The sequence below is a fragment of the Cimex lectularius genome, unplaced genomic scaffold (assembly GCF_000648675.2).
Source record: "Cimex lectularius strain Harlan isolate CLEC.00 unplaced genomic scaffold, Clec_2.1 scaffold127, whole genome shotgun sequence".
Taxonomy (NCBI): Eukaryota; Metazoa; Arthropoda; class Insecta; order Hemiptera; family Cimicidae; genus Cimex; species Cimex lectularius.
In genome coordinates this window covers 1,285,218-1,302,596 of record NW_019392770.1, presented here as the reverse complement: position 1 = coordinate 1,302,596, position 17,379 = coordinate 1,285,218, and the positions used below count along the sequence as shown (strand labels likewise).

At 36.1% G+C, this 17,379-nt stretch overlaps 1 protein-coding gene across 2 annotated transcripts in view; it reads right to left on the bottom strand.

Annotated features, from left to right (window-relative positions):
- Positions 1-11,431: 11,431 nt before the first annotated feature.
- Positions 11,432-17,379, bottom strand: part of LOC106664088 — a 131,803-nt gene continuing 125,855 nt past the window's right edge. Inside the window, exons 17-20 of one of the 2 annotated variants that reach the window (XM_014389475.2) lie at positions 16,138-16,378; positions 15,870-16,080; positions 15,647-15,773; positions 11,432-12,664 (exon numbers count right to left, since the gene is read on the bottom strand). In XM_014389475.2, coding sequence (XP_014244961.1) covers positions 12,503-12,664; positions 15,647-15,773; positions 15,870-16,080; positions 16,138-16,378 — 741 coding nt within the window. In that variant the 3' untranslated portion in view covers positions 11,432-12,502. Of the gene's footprint in view, positions 12,665-15,646; positions 15,774-15,869; positions 16,081-16,137; positions 16,379-16,426; positions 16,664-17,379 lie in introns of those variants that run through there. The other variant, XM_024227571.1, reaches the window with a different exon arrangement.

Here is a 17,379-nt window from a genome sequence, read left to right as displayed (position 1 = left end):
AGCTTGGAGTATCTTTCTTAGCACTTTTGAATGGAATGCAAGGATGGGACGTTGGGTGTCATCGTGGTACCTCACTGTTCCGCTCCGTATGTCCAATGAAGAGTTTTTGGGAGAAGAGATAGTAGAGATGGCTAGAACGGAAGGATTAGGTCGATACGAAAGGTTATAGTAGAACTTCAGAAAGCAGGAATGGATCAAGTCTTGAACGAAGATAGTTGATGTCATTATGGGTGGTGAAGTTAGATATGTGATGAGGAGCTTGGAGGATCCTTCTAAGCACTTTTGAATGGAATGTAAGGATGGGATGTTGGCTGTCATCGTGGTACCTCACTGTTCCGCTCCGTATGTCCAATGAAGAGTTTTTGGGAGAAGAAATAGTAGAGATGGCTAGAACGGAAGGATTAGGTCGATACGAAAGGTTATAGTAGAACTTCAGAAAGCAGGAATGGATCAAGTCTTAAACGAAGATAGTTGAGGTCATTGTGGATGGTGAAGTTAGATATGTGATGAGGAGCTTGGAGGATCCTTCTGAGTACTTTTGAATGGAATGTTTGGAAGGGATGTTGGATGGCTTCGTGGAACCTCACCGTTCTCCTCCGTATGTCCAATGGTTGGTTTTCGGGATGGGAAATAATAGTGATGGCTCGGTGAAAAGTTTCAGAGAAACTTAAGCAAGGATGAACCGATCAAGTCAAGTCATTTCTTTCTGAACACTTTTGAATACAATGCTTGGATGGAATGATATTGAATTGCTTCGTGTTCTGTTCGTATGTTCACTGTAAGCTGTGTTTATGAAGCGTTTAAGTTTTTAAAGGGTGCCTGGGTCGCAGAAAAGCACCAATACTCTGGGTTGTGTAGAACAGAAGGTGTCAACTCCCCCGAAAGATGGGTACGGTCATAGCCAAATTCTATATTGGGTTGATGGGTCAGTAGAACGATGGTTGGGAGGGTATTGAACTGTAAGAACGAATACGCAATACTATAGCCTTGTGAGGACAAGTAAGAATTACATGGAGGTTATGAACTCCAAAGATTTTTTACTTGGGAAGGATGGAAAGGTTTGGGAGGGAGATCCAGAGTTTTACAATCGTTGTTGATAGTACATTTGAGAAACATAAACTGAAAAAGACATCAAGGAATGTCGCCCAATGGTCCCAGTCTTATCCTCCACATTTTCACCATTTTCTGAAATTTCGACAGTGCATTCCTACAATGACATGGATAGCCGCTAAGAAAGGATTTGTCGACATTTCATCCCTAAGGAGATCATATAGACAATTTTTCCATGAACAGATCGAAGTGGACTGAAGAAGATAAGAATTTCATAAAAAGAAACATTATCTTATAAACCTATATTAGCTCAGTATCTCAATAGAAAGGTACATTACAACAGAGACCGCGTGGACGAAGTCGCGGGTAAAAGCTAGTTAGTACATAAAATGGCATGCGTTGTATCAAATAATTTTAGGTTTGAACAGTTAAGTCCCTTTAAAGGAGTGGTGTGTAATTGTGAAATCCGAGTCAATTCGTTTAAACAGTTCATCCTTTCTTGCCCAACGTTGCCTCAAGGCAACACCAAAAGCTTTCCTGATTCCATGAGTTTAGAGCGGGTGCAGTGTTTTTCCTTCAATGTTCCATCCCGCGTACTGGCAACACTTACTTATTTGGCGCCAATCTAAACTCAATCACTAAACTTACGGGATTTCTCGCTATCCTTTTAATTGAATTGATAGTTATTCTTTTTATCTAAGGTCTTGGTTGTGACGAAAAAGTTAGTGTCACGAGCGGGATTAGAACCCACGACCTTCGGCTCAATACGCCGCTGCTCTAACCACTTGAGCGTCGTAACTTCTCTTGAAAGTCGTGGGTTCGAATGCCGCTCGTGACAATACCTTTTTCATCTCAACCAAGACCTTAGATAAAAAGAAAAATTAATGTGATCGATTATGACAACTAAACTTATATGGATTAATATAAATTGATAATCCATTATATTTCGTAGTCCGATTGAACGAATAGCTTCTTTCAATTAATTAATCTTTATGTAAGGCATTGGTTGAAATGAAAAAGTTAGTGTCGCGAACGAGATTCGAACCCACGACCTTCGGCTAAATACGCCGCTGCTCTACCACTTGAGCTATCGTGACTTCGAGGTCAGGTGAGATGGGAGGTTGGTGTCCGAGTGGATCGAAGCCATTTCATTTGTCGCCGAGAATCGATTCCTGATTACACGACATTTTACGATTACACGTCGTATTTAGCCGAAGGTCGTGGGTTCGAATCCCGCTCGTGGCACTAACTTTTTCATTTCAACCAATACCTTACATAAAGATTAATTAATTGAAATAAATTGGTAATATTCGCCTTTCTTTATGTCAATTTAGGTCATAAAGGGTTAAGAAGTACCGAGAGAAAATCGATTCCTGATAGGATTTCCTAACAGCTCATGCAAATCCGTGTTAGCACTATTGAGTACAAATACAAGAAAAAAGGCGTGTTCGATAATTTAAAAATGGGCAGAAATTTCTGTCCCACGGAGGGAAAAAAATATCAAAGATCGTCGAGCGACACGTAGACCACACAAGAGGGTTTTCGAGTGTTTGCATTCATGGCGATGCAGCTGCACCTCCCCGCACCGCCGGTCTCGTTGAGCAAACACAGCCCAGGTGACATCCCACTCAAAATATCAGTTTTCCCTTATCGTCAGCTGCGGGGACCGTAAAAGAAAACGGAGCTTTTCCCATACCGTGCGACCCTTACAGTTAAAAAACCCTCACTGTTAAAAAAAAACAGCTTGTTTGTTTGGCTTTTGTTTTACGTTTTCGATGATGACACTGTAGGTCTAATGAACGACGTAGTAATTTCGAAGCGCAAGTGAGTGCATTAAGTTAACATAGGGCAGGATATTGTCCTGGGTAATAATCTGCAACCTAGTCTGTATTTGTTCTGTTTGACCGCCTTCTCTTTTCCGTATTATTTAAGTCTGACTTATTTCGCCATAGTGACTTATTTATAAATCGCATGATTTAATTGATTAAACGGCTATTTTTATTAAATTGTGTTAGAAAAACGCTCATGCTCATATGATAGAAAAATATATAGAAAATACATTATTATTTACAAAATTTAGATCTCATCATTGAATTTTATTTACAAGAAAAGTACATACAACATGGAATGATATACGTCTGTCAAAGTTATAATAATAACAATTATTAAAAATTAAAAAAATACAATAAAAAGGTAAACAAACTCGAACATTCTGCAGAATGTAAGTAATTGAAACGACCAGTGCGAGACAATTTAATATAGTTCAGTTAGGCAATATAGTTTCTATCACTAAATTAACCATTTTTAACATCAAATTAACTATTTTTAAACTTCAAAAGTAACCTGTTTTTAATTTCAATTTAACCCTTTTTAATTTCAAATTAACCCTTTCTTAGGAGATTTTATGAAATATGAGCGTGTAATGTGGAATTCATGTATATTTGCAATTTTTTTTTATATAAAAATAATTGGGCTATTACAGAACGAAATGAAAATTAATTACAACTAAAGGTGAAATATAGACAGGAGATTCTTTATTCAACTTTGAACTATTAATCATAAAATAATGATTTTATAGACCTATGATTTTCTATTTTTAAAAATCTCAAATTAATAGGATCATTCTTTTATATTTAATTGTAGGTAATTTTATTTATAAATTTAATTTTTTAACTGTAATTAATTTTCATGTGTTACTTTAGATAAGAAACTATTTTTTTATTTCTCAAATTAAAAGAAGAATTTTTATTTTATTTTACATTTAATTTTATCTAACTTCTAATTTTGATTAATTTTCATGTGGTTTTCTATAAACCAAATTATTTTATATGTAGAAAAAAATCGCAAGTATACAGGTATTTTACATGTTTTTACATGTTTTATATCACCTGTTTTTTATTGCTTTAAAGAAAGGATTAATTAATTTGAAGTTAAAAAGGGTTAATTTAACGGGAAAAATATTAAAAATCTTAACAAAACCTGAATTCTACATTATAAGTTTTATTTATTTTTATTTGGTTTATTTTATTGTAATTCATTTAATAATTGCAATTAATTTTTCATGTGGTTGTTAAATTTTTCATTGCCTTAAAGAAAGGGTTAATTTAGATTTTAATTATTCAGAAATCGTGAGATGCGGTCTGGTGTGATGTAGGTTTCAGAAAAACATTTTCTTTATCGTGCCAACGTTTCGATCTTTATTGAGATCATCTTCAGGGCCTGGGATTTACAAACATTGTTTACACCTAACAAATACATTTAGGATGACAAAAATTAATTAATTAATTAATTAATTATAAGTTAAAAAGGGTTAATTTAAGATTAAAAATGGTTAATTTGAAATTAAAAATGGTCAAATCGAAGTTAAAAGTGTATTAACTTTACATTAAAAAAACTATATGTGACCCATCTTTCTGGGACGGAAGCAAAACAGCGAAAATAGGCGGACCAGATGACCGATAAGACAACATAAAGTCAATAACGCAAATAAAGTGCCAATCGGTGAATCCCATTTTGAATATTGGATAAATAAATGCAAAAAGCCGAAATAGTCCAAATAACTAACTTGTTTTTTAATACCAACAAATTTTTTTTATTGCTTTAAAGAAGGGTCAATTTGAAATTAAAAAGGGTTAATTTGAAGTTACAATGGGTTAATTTAAGATTAAAAGTTAATTTGAAGTTACAAAGGGTTAATTTTGAGTTAAAAAAGGTCGAGTTGAAGTTATAAAGTGTTAAATTTAACCGAAAAAAAAGCTAAAATCCTTACAAAACCCTCATAGATACGCATTTTTTTATAAATAAATGTCCGTTACACAGACAATTGTGAATGTTCCACGGAGGGAAATCCATATGAGAGAGGAAATTAGTGTTAGGTCAAACTTTCTGTTTAATTGGCTTCTAAGCAAGCGAGGGATGTTTTTTTGACAAAAAAAGCACCCGATTGATAAAGCCACTCTCAAGTTCCGACCTCTTCAAGTAATCGTGACTTATCTTTCTTCAGTTTTCCCATAAGAAGGTGCATAATTTTATACGAATCAATCATGAATCATCAATTTCTGAGGGAATTCTGATTGAGGGAATTTTTCTATCGATTTACCGGAGGGTGTCCTGTAAGTTTCGGTTACGAATCGACAAAATAATGAATACAGTTTGTATATTGATAAACCCGTAATCGGATAGAACGAGGCTGGAAACCTCTTTAAAGCCCACTCCTCGGGATATTTGAATATTCGAAAAGGAGTAATTTGCTATGATTGTGCGTGTGAGTGTTTCCTGCGTGGGATGGTGGGAGGGTGGATTGAGGAGAGTGCGCATGTAAGATTAGAGGTTAGGTTCGGGTCAATATCTTGTAATCGGGGGCTCGGGGGTTAGCAATCTGCCGTGGTTATGTGTGGACACGGAGACCAAGTGGCCTCTAGAGATAGGCTGCTCCCTCCCCATCCATCATCTACCCTACGAGCGACCGGATCCTTTTTCAATCCCTAAATCATATTTTTAATTAAACTCTATGCGGAGTACTCTTTCTCAATTAATCATTCCGTTTCAACGCCTTATTCTGCCTTATTATTAAAGGAAAAAAACAGCAGGGCCATTTACTGGACGAAATGACAAAAACACGGCTGAATTATTATTATTTGATAAAGAATTAATTAGTTGTGACCATACAGTTGGGGATATTTGTAAATTCATATTTTTCAATCCGATAATGGAGGGTTGCTTCTATGAAAGACGTCAGGTGTTAAGACCTAGCCAGACAGAAAACGATTTGTCGTGATGACTGGTTGTTCAAAATCAGATTGCCATAGCGATCGTCCTACAACCTTTGACTTTTTGATTGTACTTTGTGCACGAGTATATGTACAAATATGTCTTTGTTTGTTTTTCTCCACACAACACTGCACCAGGGCAAACCAGCCGACGCTGACAGTCAATATGAGGGATTAAGGAGCGAGATCTCGAAGCCATCCGGTAGGAGGGTTCTTTGGGTGGGAGGTAGTAAGAGATCTTGGGGAAGCAGGAACGGATCACGTCTTGAACGAAGGTTGTTGAGGTCGTTGTGGATGGTGAAGTTAGGATACGTAGTAAGGAGCTTGGATAATCCTTTTGAGGATTTTCGAATGGAATGCTTGTATGGGATGGATGTTGGTACCTCACAATTCCCCTCCGTATGTCCAATGAAGCGTTTTCGGGGAAAGAGAGAGTAGAGAGTGCGTAAACGAAAGGTTGGGGGGAGATGAAAGGTTATAGTAGATGTTCTGGATCAAATCATGTACGAATTTGGTTGAGGTCATTGTGGACGGTGAAGTTAGATATGTTGTAAAGAGCTTTGAGATTCTGTCTAAGCACTTTTGAATGGAATGCTTGGATGGCTTCGTGGAATCTCACTCCTCTCCGTATGTCCAATGAAGAGTTTTTGGTAGAACTGATAGTAGAGATGGCTAGAACGGAAGGATTAGGTCGATACGAAAGGTTATAGTTAAACTTCAGAAAGCAAGTATGGTTCCAGTCTTGAACAAAGGGAGGTTTTGGAATGGCGGTCATTTTGGCGGCGAATGGAAGGTAATTTGGATGGCGACGTTAAATGTTGTACCCCTACAGTTCAGCTCCATATGTTCATATCAGTCGAATTTTTGATCTTTAGAGTCTTAGTTTGTTACATCCATGTCTGAATTTGGTCCAAGCAATCTTCTTAGTTACCCAAATCTTCTGTTCTGGTCGCTTCAATCTAGTGTAGAGATACCACTTCAGTCTGCTGTCCTCGATTAGTCTTAAGTATTAAGTAAGTATCACTTGTGTGTATGTTCGTAATTCCTTTTTGTTTTCGTATAGTCTAGGATAAGGCCGTATTTAGTTGGTTTTCATTATTCGCTAAGCCTGGAGGTGTTCCTGGATATTTGACGGTGGCTTGGAATTCGGGTTCGTACCTAATAATCCGATGTCGTTTGCAATGGTTGAAGTGTGTTGGAATGGATTCAGGATGGAAGTAAGCAGTTTAAATAGTGAATAGGTTGGACCAAGGACGCTCCCTTGTAGGATGCGGTCAAGGATCGGTTTATCTCCCAATACTAAGTGCCACACACAACTCTGAAGCGTCGACCGGTTTGGTAGGTTTTCAGGATCAGGTAAAAGGACAGGAGGTGGTTAAAGGATTTTAATAACACACCTAACCAAGTTATGGCCACGCTGAAGCCAAAAATCATCGGTTGGTGGCCGATAACATTTCATAGGAGCTCATAACTTTTATGTTTTTCTCCAACTGATTTGTCAATTTTAGACTCCCTCCTTTCATCAAATACGAACGGCTTAGTGCCGTGCTATTCTAAAAGACAACAAAACCTCTGGCCCGGACCGACAAATTAGTTTTTCTTTATAAAAAAGCGGGAAATCATCGTGGCTTATTCTCGAACTACATCAGCAAAATCTCTGCTGGTCTTCTTTATATGATGGCCTTCTATGAATTTTTTGTAGGCTTCTAATAGTTTAAATTGGAATGCTCTGCTTTTTAATTTAGCTTGCCTATTCGTATCTCAGAAGGTACTGCAATAAAGGCTGTCAAATTGTTTTGAAGTGACAAGTGTATGGCGGTAACATTTTAAGTCGTCTGTTGGTGTCCCTATAAATGATCTTTTACGGCCGGCTAGCAGCTAAGGCTATTGTTTTGTCATTGTCGCATATTTTTATTAACCAGGCCTGATTCAAATAGCCTAAGTCAATTAAAATAAACATACATGCTATTTAAAAGATTATCTAACCTAAGTTTGGAGGGTTTCAAGAGTTTTTAAATTCTGTTGAGACCCCCTACAATATGCTAAAATTATGTACAGCCTGAAACTACGGTTGAGAGCACGGCAAAGCGATTGTCTTCTTGATGCTCACCCTTCATTCAAGAAATACATTCATACACTGTAAAAATCATGCATTCACTATCCTAAGTTAACCTAATAGGCTCGACAGGTCTGTGGTTACTCGATATTTCACACAAACCATGTCTATATACACTTAGCCACTCACGTAAATAAATACATTCACACAATTGGGTAGTCTATAGGGTTTTTGATATTACACCAGTGGCTACTCCCCTGTCCTGCTGCAAATATATATAAAACTAAATGACCTAGACTACTTTGATTTGCTTGTAGGTGCTCAATATTCCATCACAAGCACACCCAAACGTACAATAGCATTCAGGCTAATAAATACATTCACTCCAATTAAGGATATTATTACAAACCGCATATGAAAGGGCTCACTTATATGTACTGTATACATTTATCTGCTTCAGTTGTTGAAACACTTTCTTATTATAACCAATACTGTGCTTAAAATCGGCAGGCAAGTCACATCTTATTCTTTGTGGCGCTAATTTCTCACATTCCGTTAATACATTAATATGCTTAACAGATACTTGTGTGCCACATAAAGCATATCTCTGTAGTCTTTTTTTTTTTTTTTCGAAATGCCCAACTGTAAGCCTGGTGTGGCCTCTCCATAAACGAGTCAACATAAGTCTTTTTTCCTATTTAATATGACCAACAGTTATTTCATGGCAGTCATGACAATCTTGCTGATTTTATAGAAAGAGGTACATTGAGGGCAAACTCCTATACGCATATGATTAAATTATCAGAAACAGTCAAGCAACTTCAAAGAAAACACCCAAGAAACTGGATGGAGAGTTGTTAACACTTTGTCACATGAATGTTTACTTTTGGGCCAAAGCTCGCTTATGTGCTCAGCATACAGAGAAAGTTGCTCAATGTGTTCCACATAATTGAAGGGTGTCAAGCCTTGGTTCCATACAGGGAGCAAGTAGGAATGTTGCCTAATATAAGAATTGTGCTCAAGCATACTAGCAAGTCTTTGAGCTCCACATTTTCTGGAGGAAATGAGTAATTTTGTATACATAGAGCTTTGGTTTATTACTGGTAATCAATCCTATTTTTGTATATACACATAGCCGCCACATCTTTTCTGTAGTTCTTCAAAGAGCACAACAGATGCCATACGGAAAAAAGTTCATTCAAGAAATATTATTTAATTAGCGTTGTGAATTCACGTACTGCTTGCACAAGTATATATGCAGTTGTGTACAGATTTGAGGCTTATCAATTCTCGCAGTACACCGGCAATTCCAGCTTTTGTACTTACAATGAAATGAAAATGAATGGAACAAAGCCTGGAGAATCACCGACCATGGGTGTTGGCAGTCCAGAGACAGACTTCAGTCATCTGTCCAGCCAATGAGGTTGGGCTCCGGGTGCTATCGACAGGTCATTTCAGCACCCAACGCAATCAGTTCCTAAATCTAAACACATTCAAACTCTCACTCACTCTTAAATACATTCTTTCCTATTTACAAAACATTCACTCAGTTAGGGAGACAGAGTACTCCATCACTTTAAACATTCACGCAAATAAATACATTCCCTTTTTAACACATGCTAGAGACAAAAAAACTGTCATTATTACTATAAAACCATAGCGTTTCCTCCAAAAATCACAACAGCGGACCAGATAATTACTGCCATGCTCAAGCACAATTCTCATATCGAGTGGCATTCCTGCACGCATTCTGTATAGAGTCAAGGAGTTGCATCCTTCAACTTGGTGGGACACTTCGAACACTTACTTGTAGTACTTTTGTGTAGTATATTTATAAAAATGAAATGACGAAAGGGTTTGTATGTGTTCAGTGGTGAATTGACCTAGCTGTTGACCACCTCCCCCTCAGAGCCCAGCGTCAGAGGCTGGACAGATATGACTGAGGTTTGCCCCCGGACTGCCAATACCTTGTGATTCTTGAGTCTGCTGGCAATTCATTGTAAATAGCAAAGCACTATGAGAAGCGACTAGGCTCAACTCAGCACGTATTTGTATAGTATGTACAGACTGTGCGGATTTGAGCCTATATAAATACAAATTAAAAAAAAATCCAAAAATTTAATGAAAACCGTTAAATGATTATTTTTATAATTTATATAATAATTATTGTTACCTAGATTATTTTTTGCAGCTTTAGTATGGTGGAAAGGTCTAGAAAATAAAGGGAACAGTAATAAATTAAGGTCATTTCAAAGACTAGGTTGTTTGATGATGACAGGAGCATTTTCAACTACACCCACCCTAGCACTTGGAATCATAACCAATACCACACCTCTTCACATTGAGGTTAAGGTCAGAGCACTAATCAGCTGCTACAGATTAATTAGTGAGGGCAGCTGGAATCATAAGTGCAATAACATAGGTCACTCGAAAATCTCACAACTATTGAGTAAGGTTACGGTCAATTATTAAGCGTTAGTGATAAAAAGATTAAAACCCCTTTGGGGAAAAAGCACTTCCAGGTAGTCACCCCTTGTGAATTATAACAGTTTGGATGATGACCATCATAACATAGACTGCTACACAGATGGATCACTTATCAAAGGTAGAGGGAGTAGTGCAGGAATCTACATACCAAAATTAGGAATCAGCATCTCCTCCCCTCTTGGTAATAAAACCTCCGTTTTTCAAGCGGAAATCTGGGCCAATAATGTGTGTTGTAGAACACTTATGGAAAATAAAATTAAGGGAAAAGATATTAGAATTTTTTTGACAGTCAGGCTTGTCTTAGGTCATTACAAAAAGATTTGCCAACCTCACGACTGGTGGAAGAAACTATAGATCTTATCAATAGCATCTCTTCCAGGCTTGAGAACAAGGTAATCCTTATTTGGATACCAGCACATAAAGGACACCATGCCAATGACAAGGCGGATGGCCTAGCCAAAGAAGGTTCTAATACTGCGTTTGTCAGGGTACAACCGGTATTACCTTACTCTATGAAAACAGCGCAATTAATAACTGGGGCATGAAACAATTCCTTAGTGAGTGGAATTTATCCCCCGGACACAGGCAACTGAAAGAGTTTGTAAGGCGATCAAATCAGCAGAATCGAAATGGCTATTCTCTATCTCAAGGAAGGGAATTAGGAGGCTGATAGGTATCCTGACGGGTCACTGCCCACTGAGAAGACACCTCTCCGAAAACCGAGCGGTTGATTCGCACTCGAAGATGATATGGGCGATTGTTTCTTCCACCTCATTGATTAATCTACAAATGCGGTTATCTCCGTCTGTGCCCATATTGTGTAGATGTTTTCTCAGATGCCAGCGACCGATAGACATATAGTCATATCAGTCTAAGTTTAACCTTCTTCTATATATATATAAGCAGAATATATATATATATTGAGAAGCGAATAGGCTCAACTCAGCACATATTTGTATAGTATGTACATACATGTGCGGATTTGAGCCTATATAAATCTAAATTTAAAAAAATCCAAAAATTTAATGAAAACTGTTAAATGATTATATTTTTATTGTTGAACAATGATTTTGAACAAATTAAAAAATCCTTAAATGGCTAAAAGTACTTGTATGATTATTGTGATTATAATAATAATAGTATAGTTTTTTAATTCAAAAAAGTTGATAGTAAATTCTTGAAAATTGCTTAACCCAATGATCAAGATGGTTATATAAAATGTTTACAAATTGCTCACATCCCATGAACATTTTTTATGGATTTTTTCAGTCTACGTTCATAATTAAACTCGTGACAAGATTGGATTATTTCAAAGCCTTAAACTTAAGCTCTTTAATTATTTACAATATGTCATTGACTTTGTTACAGGAAATTTAATCCACATTCCCAGAGAAGTGACTAATTTACCAAGAACTTGGTAAAGTTCCTGTACATTTAAACGATGTGAAATTTGGTAACATCACATACAAAGAACTGAAATAGTTAAGCACATTTTTTTTTCACAGATCACAGCACACATAAAATAATAGTTATAATAAAAATAAAAATCAGTTATAGACAATATAAGTAGAAAGAATGTGCCAATAACTTACAAATTAATAACTAAAAACAAAAAATCTACAAACTACATTTTATAGTTCTTCTTATTAAATCATCACAATTTCAAATCAATACCAACTCTTAAGAGCAGATGTAGATTTAGGGTGCTACTAAACTTTATAAAAAATATGGCATTTTAACTATTCTATGCTATTAAAAAATAATTAAATTGATTCTTAACATGTAATCAGAAAAATATAGTGTCATAAAAATCACTTAGTAAAACATATAATATGAACTTCTGTTTATAACGACTTTTGTTATAAATTTACTACAAAGTATAATATTGACAGTAAACAATAATTGCATACCTTTATGATAACAGTTATAAAGTTAGATATTAATACAGACATAACACGACTATCAATTTTCAATTCATGGAAGCCCTTTTGCCAAATTCTTATTTATACATATATTAAGGCAATTTGTTTTTTCCTCCAACTACCTAATAATGATATACTTATTTTTTGTTCTAGGTAATGATAAATTTAAACTCCATAGGATTTTCAAATCAAATATATAAAACCTCTTGTTTCTCACATCAGTGCTGAATAGGATCCAATTCATTGTAAGAGATCATGTTACTTTCTTGACCTGTGTACCTGTAGCGTATCAATGGTTTTATAGCGGCTTTCAATGAGTGAAACAACTTTGGAAAAATGACTTCTTGTTGTGCAAGCAGTTGTTTAATACGAAGTCTTTCCTGAAAAATTGAAAAAAAAAAAAAATTAAAAAAGACTAACTTCAATAATAAATATCCTTTGATTCTATTGCACTAATTTATTTTCTAGGCCTGTACTGTGAAAAAAATTCAGAAAACTCTTATAAACAAACTGATTGACTTAATTATGTTTTAAGTTATTACAATAGTAAAAATGCGGTAAAAAACTTCAATGCTGCAGGCAAAAGAACCTACAGTTAATGCTAACTTGCATAATGAGATTATGGAACAGCACAAACACCAACAAAAGAGCTGGGAAGCATTTGGAATTTATACTAACTAACAATTGTAATGTTATTAATACAGGCTCTGAACTGGCATTTGTAATTTACAGAAGACAAGAAGTTATTTATATTACTTTCACTACCTGCTATATTGCAAACCAAATAGTGAATTGGGCAGTGTCTAGGGATATCAAACTCAGGCCATCAAAACGTATGAAAATCTCACAAGCGGATAAAACATGGAATGTGGGTCGAAACAACCGAAACACAAACTGAGAGAAATTCGGCAAGTTACCAGGGGGGAAATACAACTACAATAGCTAACATTAAAAGCACCCATGATATTGAGCTAACTTCCACACAAATACAAGAAGCTATAATAAACTTATATTAAGAAGCCTGTCTACAAACCACCTACACCAACAAAAAGATAACTTTATAAAGCAACTAACCTTAGCCATAAACATTTAAGAAATTCACTAAGCAGAAAAACAAGCAAAGAAACCCGAGTAGCTAGTTATTCACTATCTATAACATTGGCGTTTTTGATGTCTTAAACGATTTATAAGCGCGTTTGAGCTTGTATAGGTAAAAAACCAGAAATTTTAAAAAGACATAAGGTGAACATAGTGCAAAAAAGTAAACATGAAATGCCAAATACGCTAAGTTTTTTTGTCGTTTAATGTGCACAGACTGAAGATAAATAATAGCTTTAGTCTCATTATAAGGGTAATGGCGTAGGTTGTCAAGTAGTTTTTTTGTTTCATTTAAACTGCTTGCAACCTTCTTATACACTCATCTTTACCAAGGATTACCATTATATCGATAATTCCAGATGCATCCATTATCCCAGTTATTGGGGCCCGTAATGAGTGATAAACATCGCTTATTTTCACATTATGCAATTTTGAAAATTCCTTGATCTGAGAGGACAAAAAGCTCTTATTCCAGTTTATGGTGGAATGACAGACAAGTAGTAGATAATTCACAAACTTTAGAATAGAGCAAGGAAAACAGGGAATACTGAAATGCAGTGGAAACCTACAGTTACCATGGTATCCGTTAGGTGTCACTGGCAGTTATGGAATGGTATCGCCCTCCACTCTGCAGTGAATCAGAGCAGAGCCAGTGCGTATATAAGCAGGGGCACTGCCCCACTGGCTTCAAACCTGTCAACCCGACGAGGTCTCACTCATACCTCGAGACTCATCTACCCGACGAGCTCTCACCAATCATTAATAGACAAAGATAGCAGACTCTTTCTCCGACGAGTTTTTGCTTATTACTAATGAAGCACCTATGAAGATGACAAGGGTACTCTCAGCATTAGCCTCGAACCTGCCTTCTCAACATAGCCTACTCGGGTACAGGCAAACCGCTGCACTTGGCCAACTGCTGCACCAGAATCCCTTCAACTGATGTAGAGTCAGCCGACTCACAGACCCGGACCTCATCCAACTGCTCTCTCTACCAACAGGCACACACACTCGGTCCTGGGCACCAGACATATCATCTCAACGCTACACTTTCAAACAACACCGGCCCTCATCAGGGTCACCAAAAATCTGCCAGTCACTAAAACCGTAACCAAATGCAATAGGGAGATGGAAAAGGCAAAACAAGAATCTTGGATGAAATATTCCACATAAGTTGAAAACATCACTGAAGCAAGTAGACTCACAAAATCCTTGTCAAAGAACCTATAAACCCCATTGGGACTCTAAAAAAAACTAGATGGAAAACACACACAACCTGGAAAGGAAACATTAGAAATGCTAATAAGTACACATGTTCCGGAATTAAAAATATTACCAACTTGGACATAAGGAACAAGAAAAATGGCAAAAAGAAGTAAAATGCGAAAGGTTGTAGGTTGAGATGGCTCAAGTGGTTAGAGCAGTGGCGTAATGAGCCGAAGGTCATGGGTTCGAGTCTCACTCATGACACTTTTTCATTTCAACCTACAACCTTTCGCATTTTACCTCTTTTACCTACCAAAAACAAAAAAAAAGGAAGAATACTGAATCCAAACTTCAGCCCAGACAAATCTCCAGGAACAAACGGGATGTACCCAGAACTCCTACAAACGGAAAAAATAGCACTAATTCCTCTACATGTAAAAATACACAGATGCTGCCTGGCAATGGGATGCATCCCAAGCAAATGAAGAACTGTAAAAGCAATCTTCATTCCGAAGGTTACACAGATGCAGTCATACTGATCAGTCTAACAGCCTTTCTACTCGAAACACTTGAAAGGCTAGTTGAAAAACTAGCGAGGAACTGATAAAACTTGCTGCAGATGGATATGCAATGCTAAAAAGTAGAAAAGTGCAGGCCTCCATGTTCCATGAAAAGGCAGTGGTGGCGAGAGGATGTCCACAAGGAGGAAAACTCTCGTCTATGCTGTGGAATATGGTAGTGAATGATCTAGCAAATTAAATGAAAGCGGAATCTATACCCAAGGCTATGCTGATGACATTGTCATACTTGAGAGGGAAAAATTCAACTCAACATTAAAAGTTCACCCAAAGAGCACTAAGCATGGTGGAACAATGGTGTTCATAACAGGGACTTAAAGTAAACTCCTCAAAAACTAGACTAATTGCTTTCACCAAAAAAAATAATAATAATAAAAAACATAAATTATGAGGCATTTGTGTTTATAATGAAATATGTAAGAAGGAAATTATTGTCAAGAGTTAACCAGGTGATAATTACACATATTAAATCTTACTCACCTTTGGGGTTTCAAAACAGTCTGGACATTTCTCTGGAATGATAGGTAAATGTTTACTTGCAGCAAACTTTTTCAATGTACGTTCTCGAACATACACCATAGGCCTGATAATTCTCAAATCTCTCTCGCTAAAAAATGGTATAATGTTATGAGTTTAATTTAGACATGACCGTTTATGTGTCATATAGAATTTATTAAAAGCTTAAGCAAGCCTTGTAACTTACTGAACATAATAATGTGCTTTCATGGACCTCAGATGACCATTATGGAAAGCTGACATTAGAAAACTTTCTGAAATATCGTCTAAATGCTGCCCTAAAGCTAAAACATTGTAGCCATGCTTTCTTGCTGTTACATAAAGCTTCCCACGTTTCATACGGCTGCAGAAGCTACAAACTGATTTGCAACGAAAATTGGCAGCTTGTTCTATTATATCTGTAAACAATTCAGGCATGAAATATACTTTTTAACGCAGTGTAAGTAGTTACATACTTTGTTCTTCATAAAAATATTCAATGCCTAGTGAAAGCAAATAAGGCTTCAAGGGCTTTGGGTTGTACGCTGTGCTCCCTGGATCGACTGTTGCTGCGCCAATATCAAAATTAATACCCTTTGATCTGGCGTAATACTGGTACTGGTGGAGTGTATGAAGTAATGATAAAGAATCTTTTCCTCCTGAAATGCAGACTAAAATCTTGTCTCCATTCTGGATCATTTTAAATTCTTTAATTGCCTGAAACAGCATTATTGTTAAAGGTAAAATATTTTTATTATATTATACACCCAAATATTATTAATACTACAAACTGCATTGCGAAAGAACTAGTTGATTCATTACCTCAGTTTTTGTTTTTTGTAATATGCAAGTGAAAAAAATTACATAAATACATCTTTATTAGAAATGTGACAAATGATTTGTCAATAATGATTCCTGAACATGCCAATGAATACTTGGGGGTGCTGTAGGGGAGGGGTTGTTCCTCGAATGTGCACTTTTTTACCCTTTGGATCACCAAGTCTAGATAATCAATAATATTTTATCATTAATGATTTGTATCAAAGTATCTACAAAATATTCATCATTGGCATTAAACACATTTAGAAGATATTAACAGATAATCAGTTGACTATGTTTTTATATGATTCGAATTGAAAACTGGTTCAACTCTTAATGTGTAACAAAATTTTAATAAAAATCATGAAAGAAGCAAACTATCAAATAACAAGGATACAAGTATATTCAAGCCAGCAGAGAAGGATTCTATACAAGAGAAGTGAACATAAAAAAAAGAAAATTGAAGGATAAGAAAAAGCAACAATGGTCATCGATGATCTGAGCAGTCTGACCATAAACCTCCCACATTATATGGTCATTTTTCTGCATTAAAATGAGTGTATATAAAATTAAATTTAAACTGTTTACTGAGTTATAAAAACCAAGTGTTCCGTGGTATAAAATATCTTTTATTTATTCTGTACATTTTTGACTCATTGGTATAACCTCATCAGTTGCAATGGGCCAAAGTAAAGTAATTCCTGTGACACAGGAAATAATATAATATTAATATCAAACTTGTTGGGTGTTGCGGATTAACCATCGATACCACTTTACAATATTTGCTTCATTTTATTCCCAATTTAAAAGCCATGGGATTCAAACCGAGAACCGCTGGCACCCTAACCTCTCAGCCACCCCTAACCTAGAATGAAAAATATATTTGACCCAAAAAATCA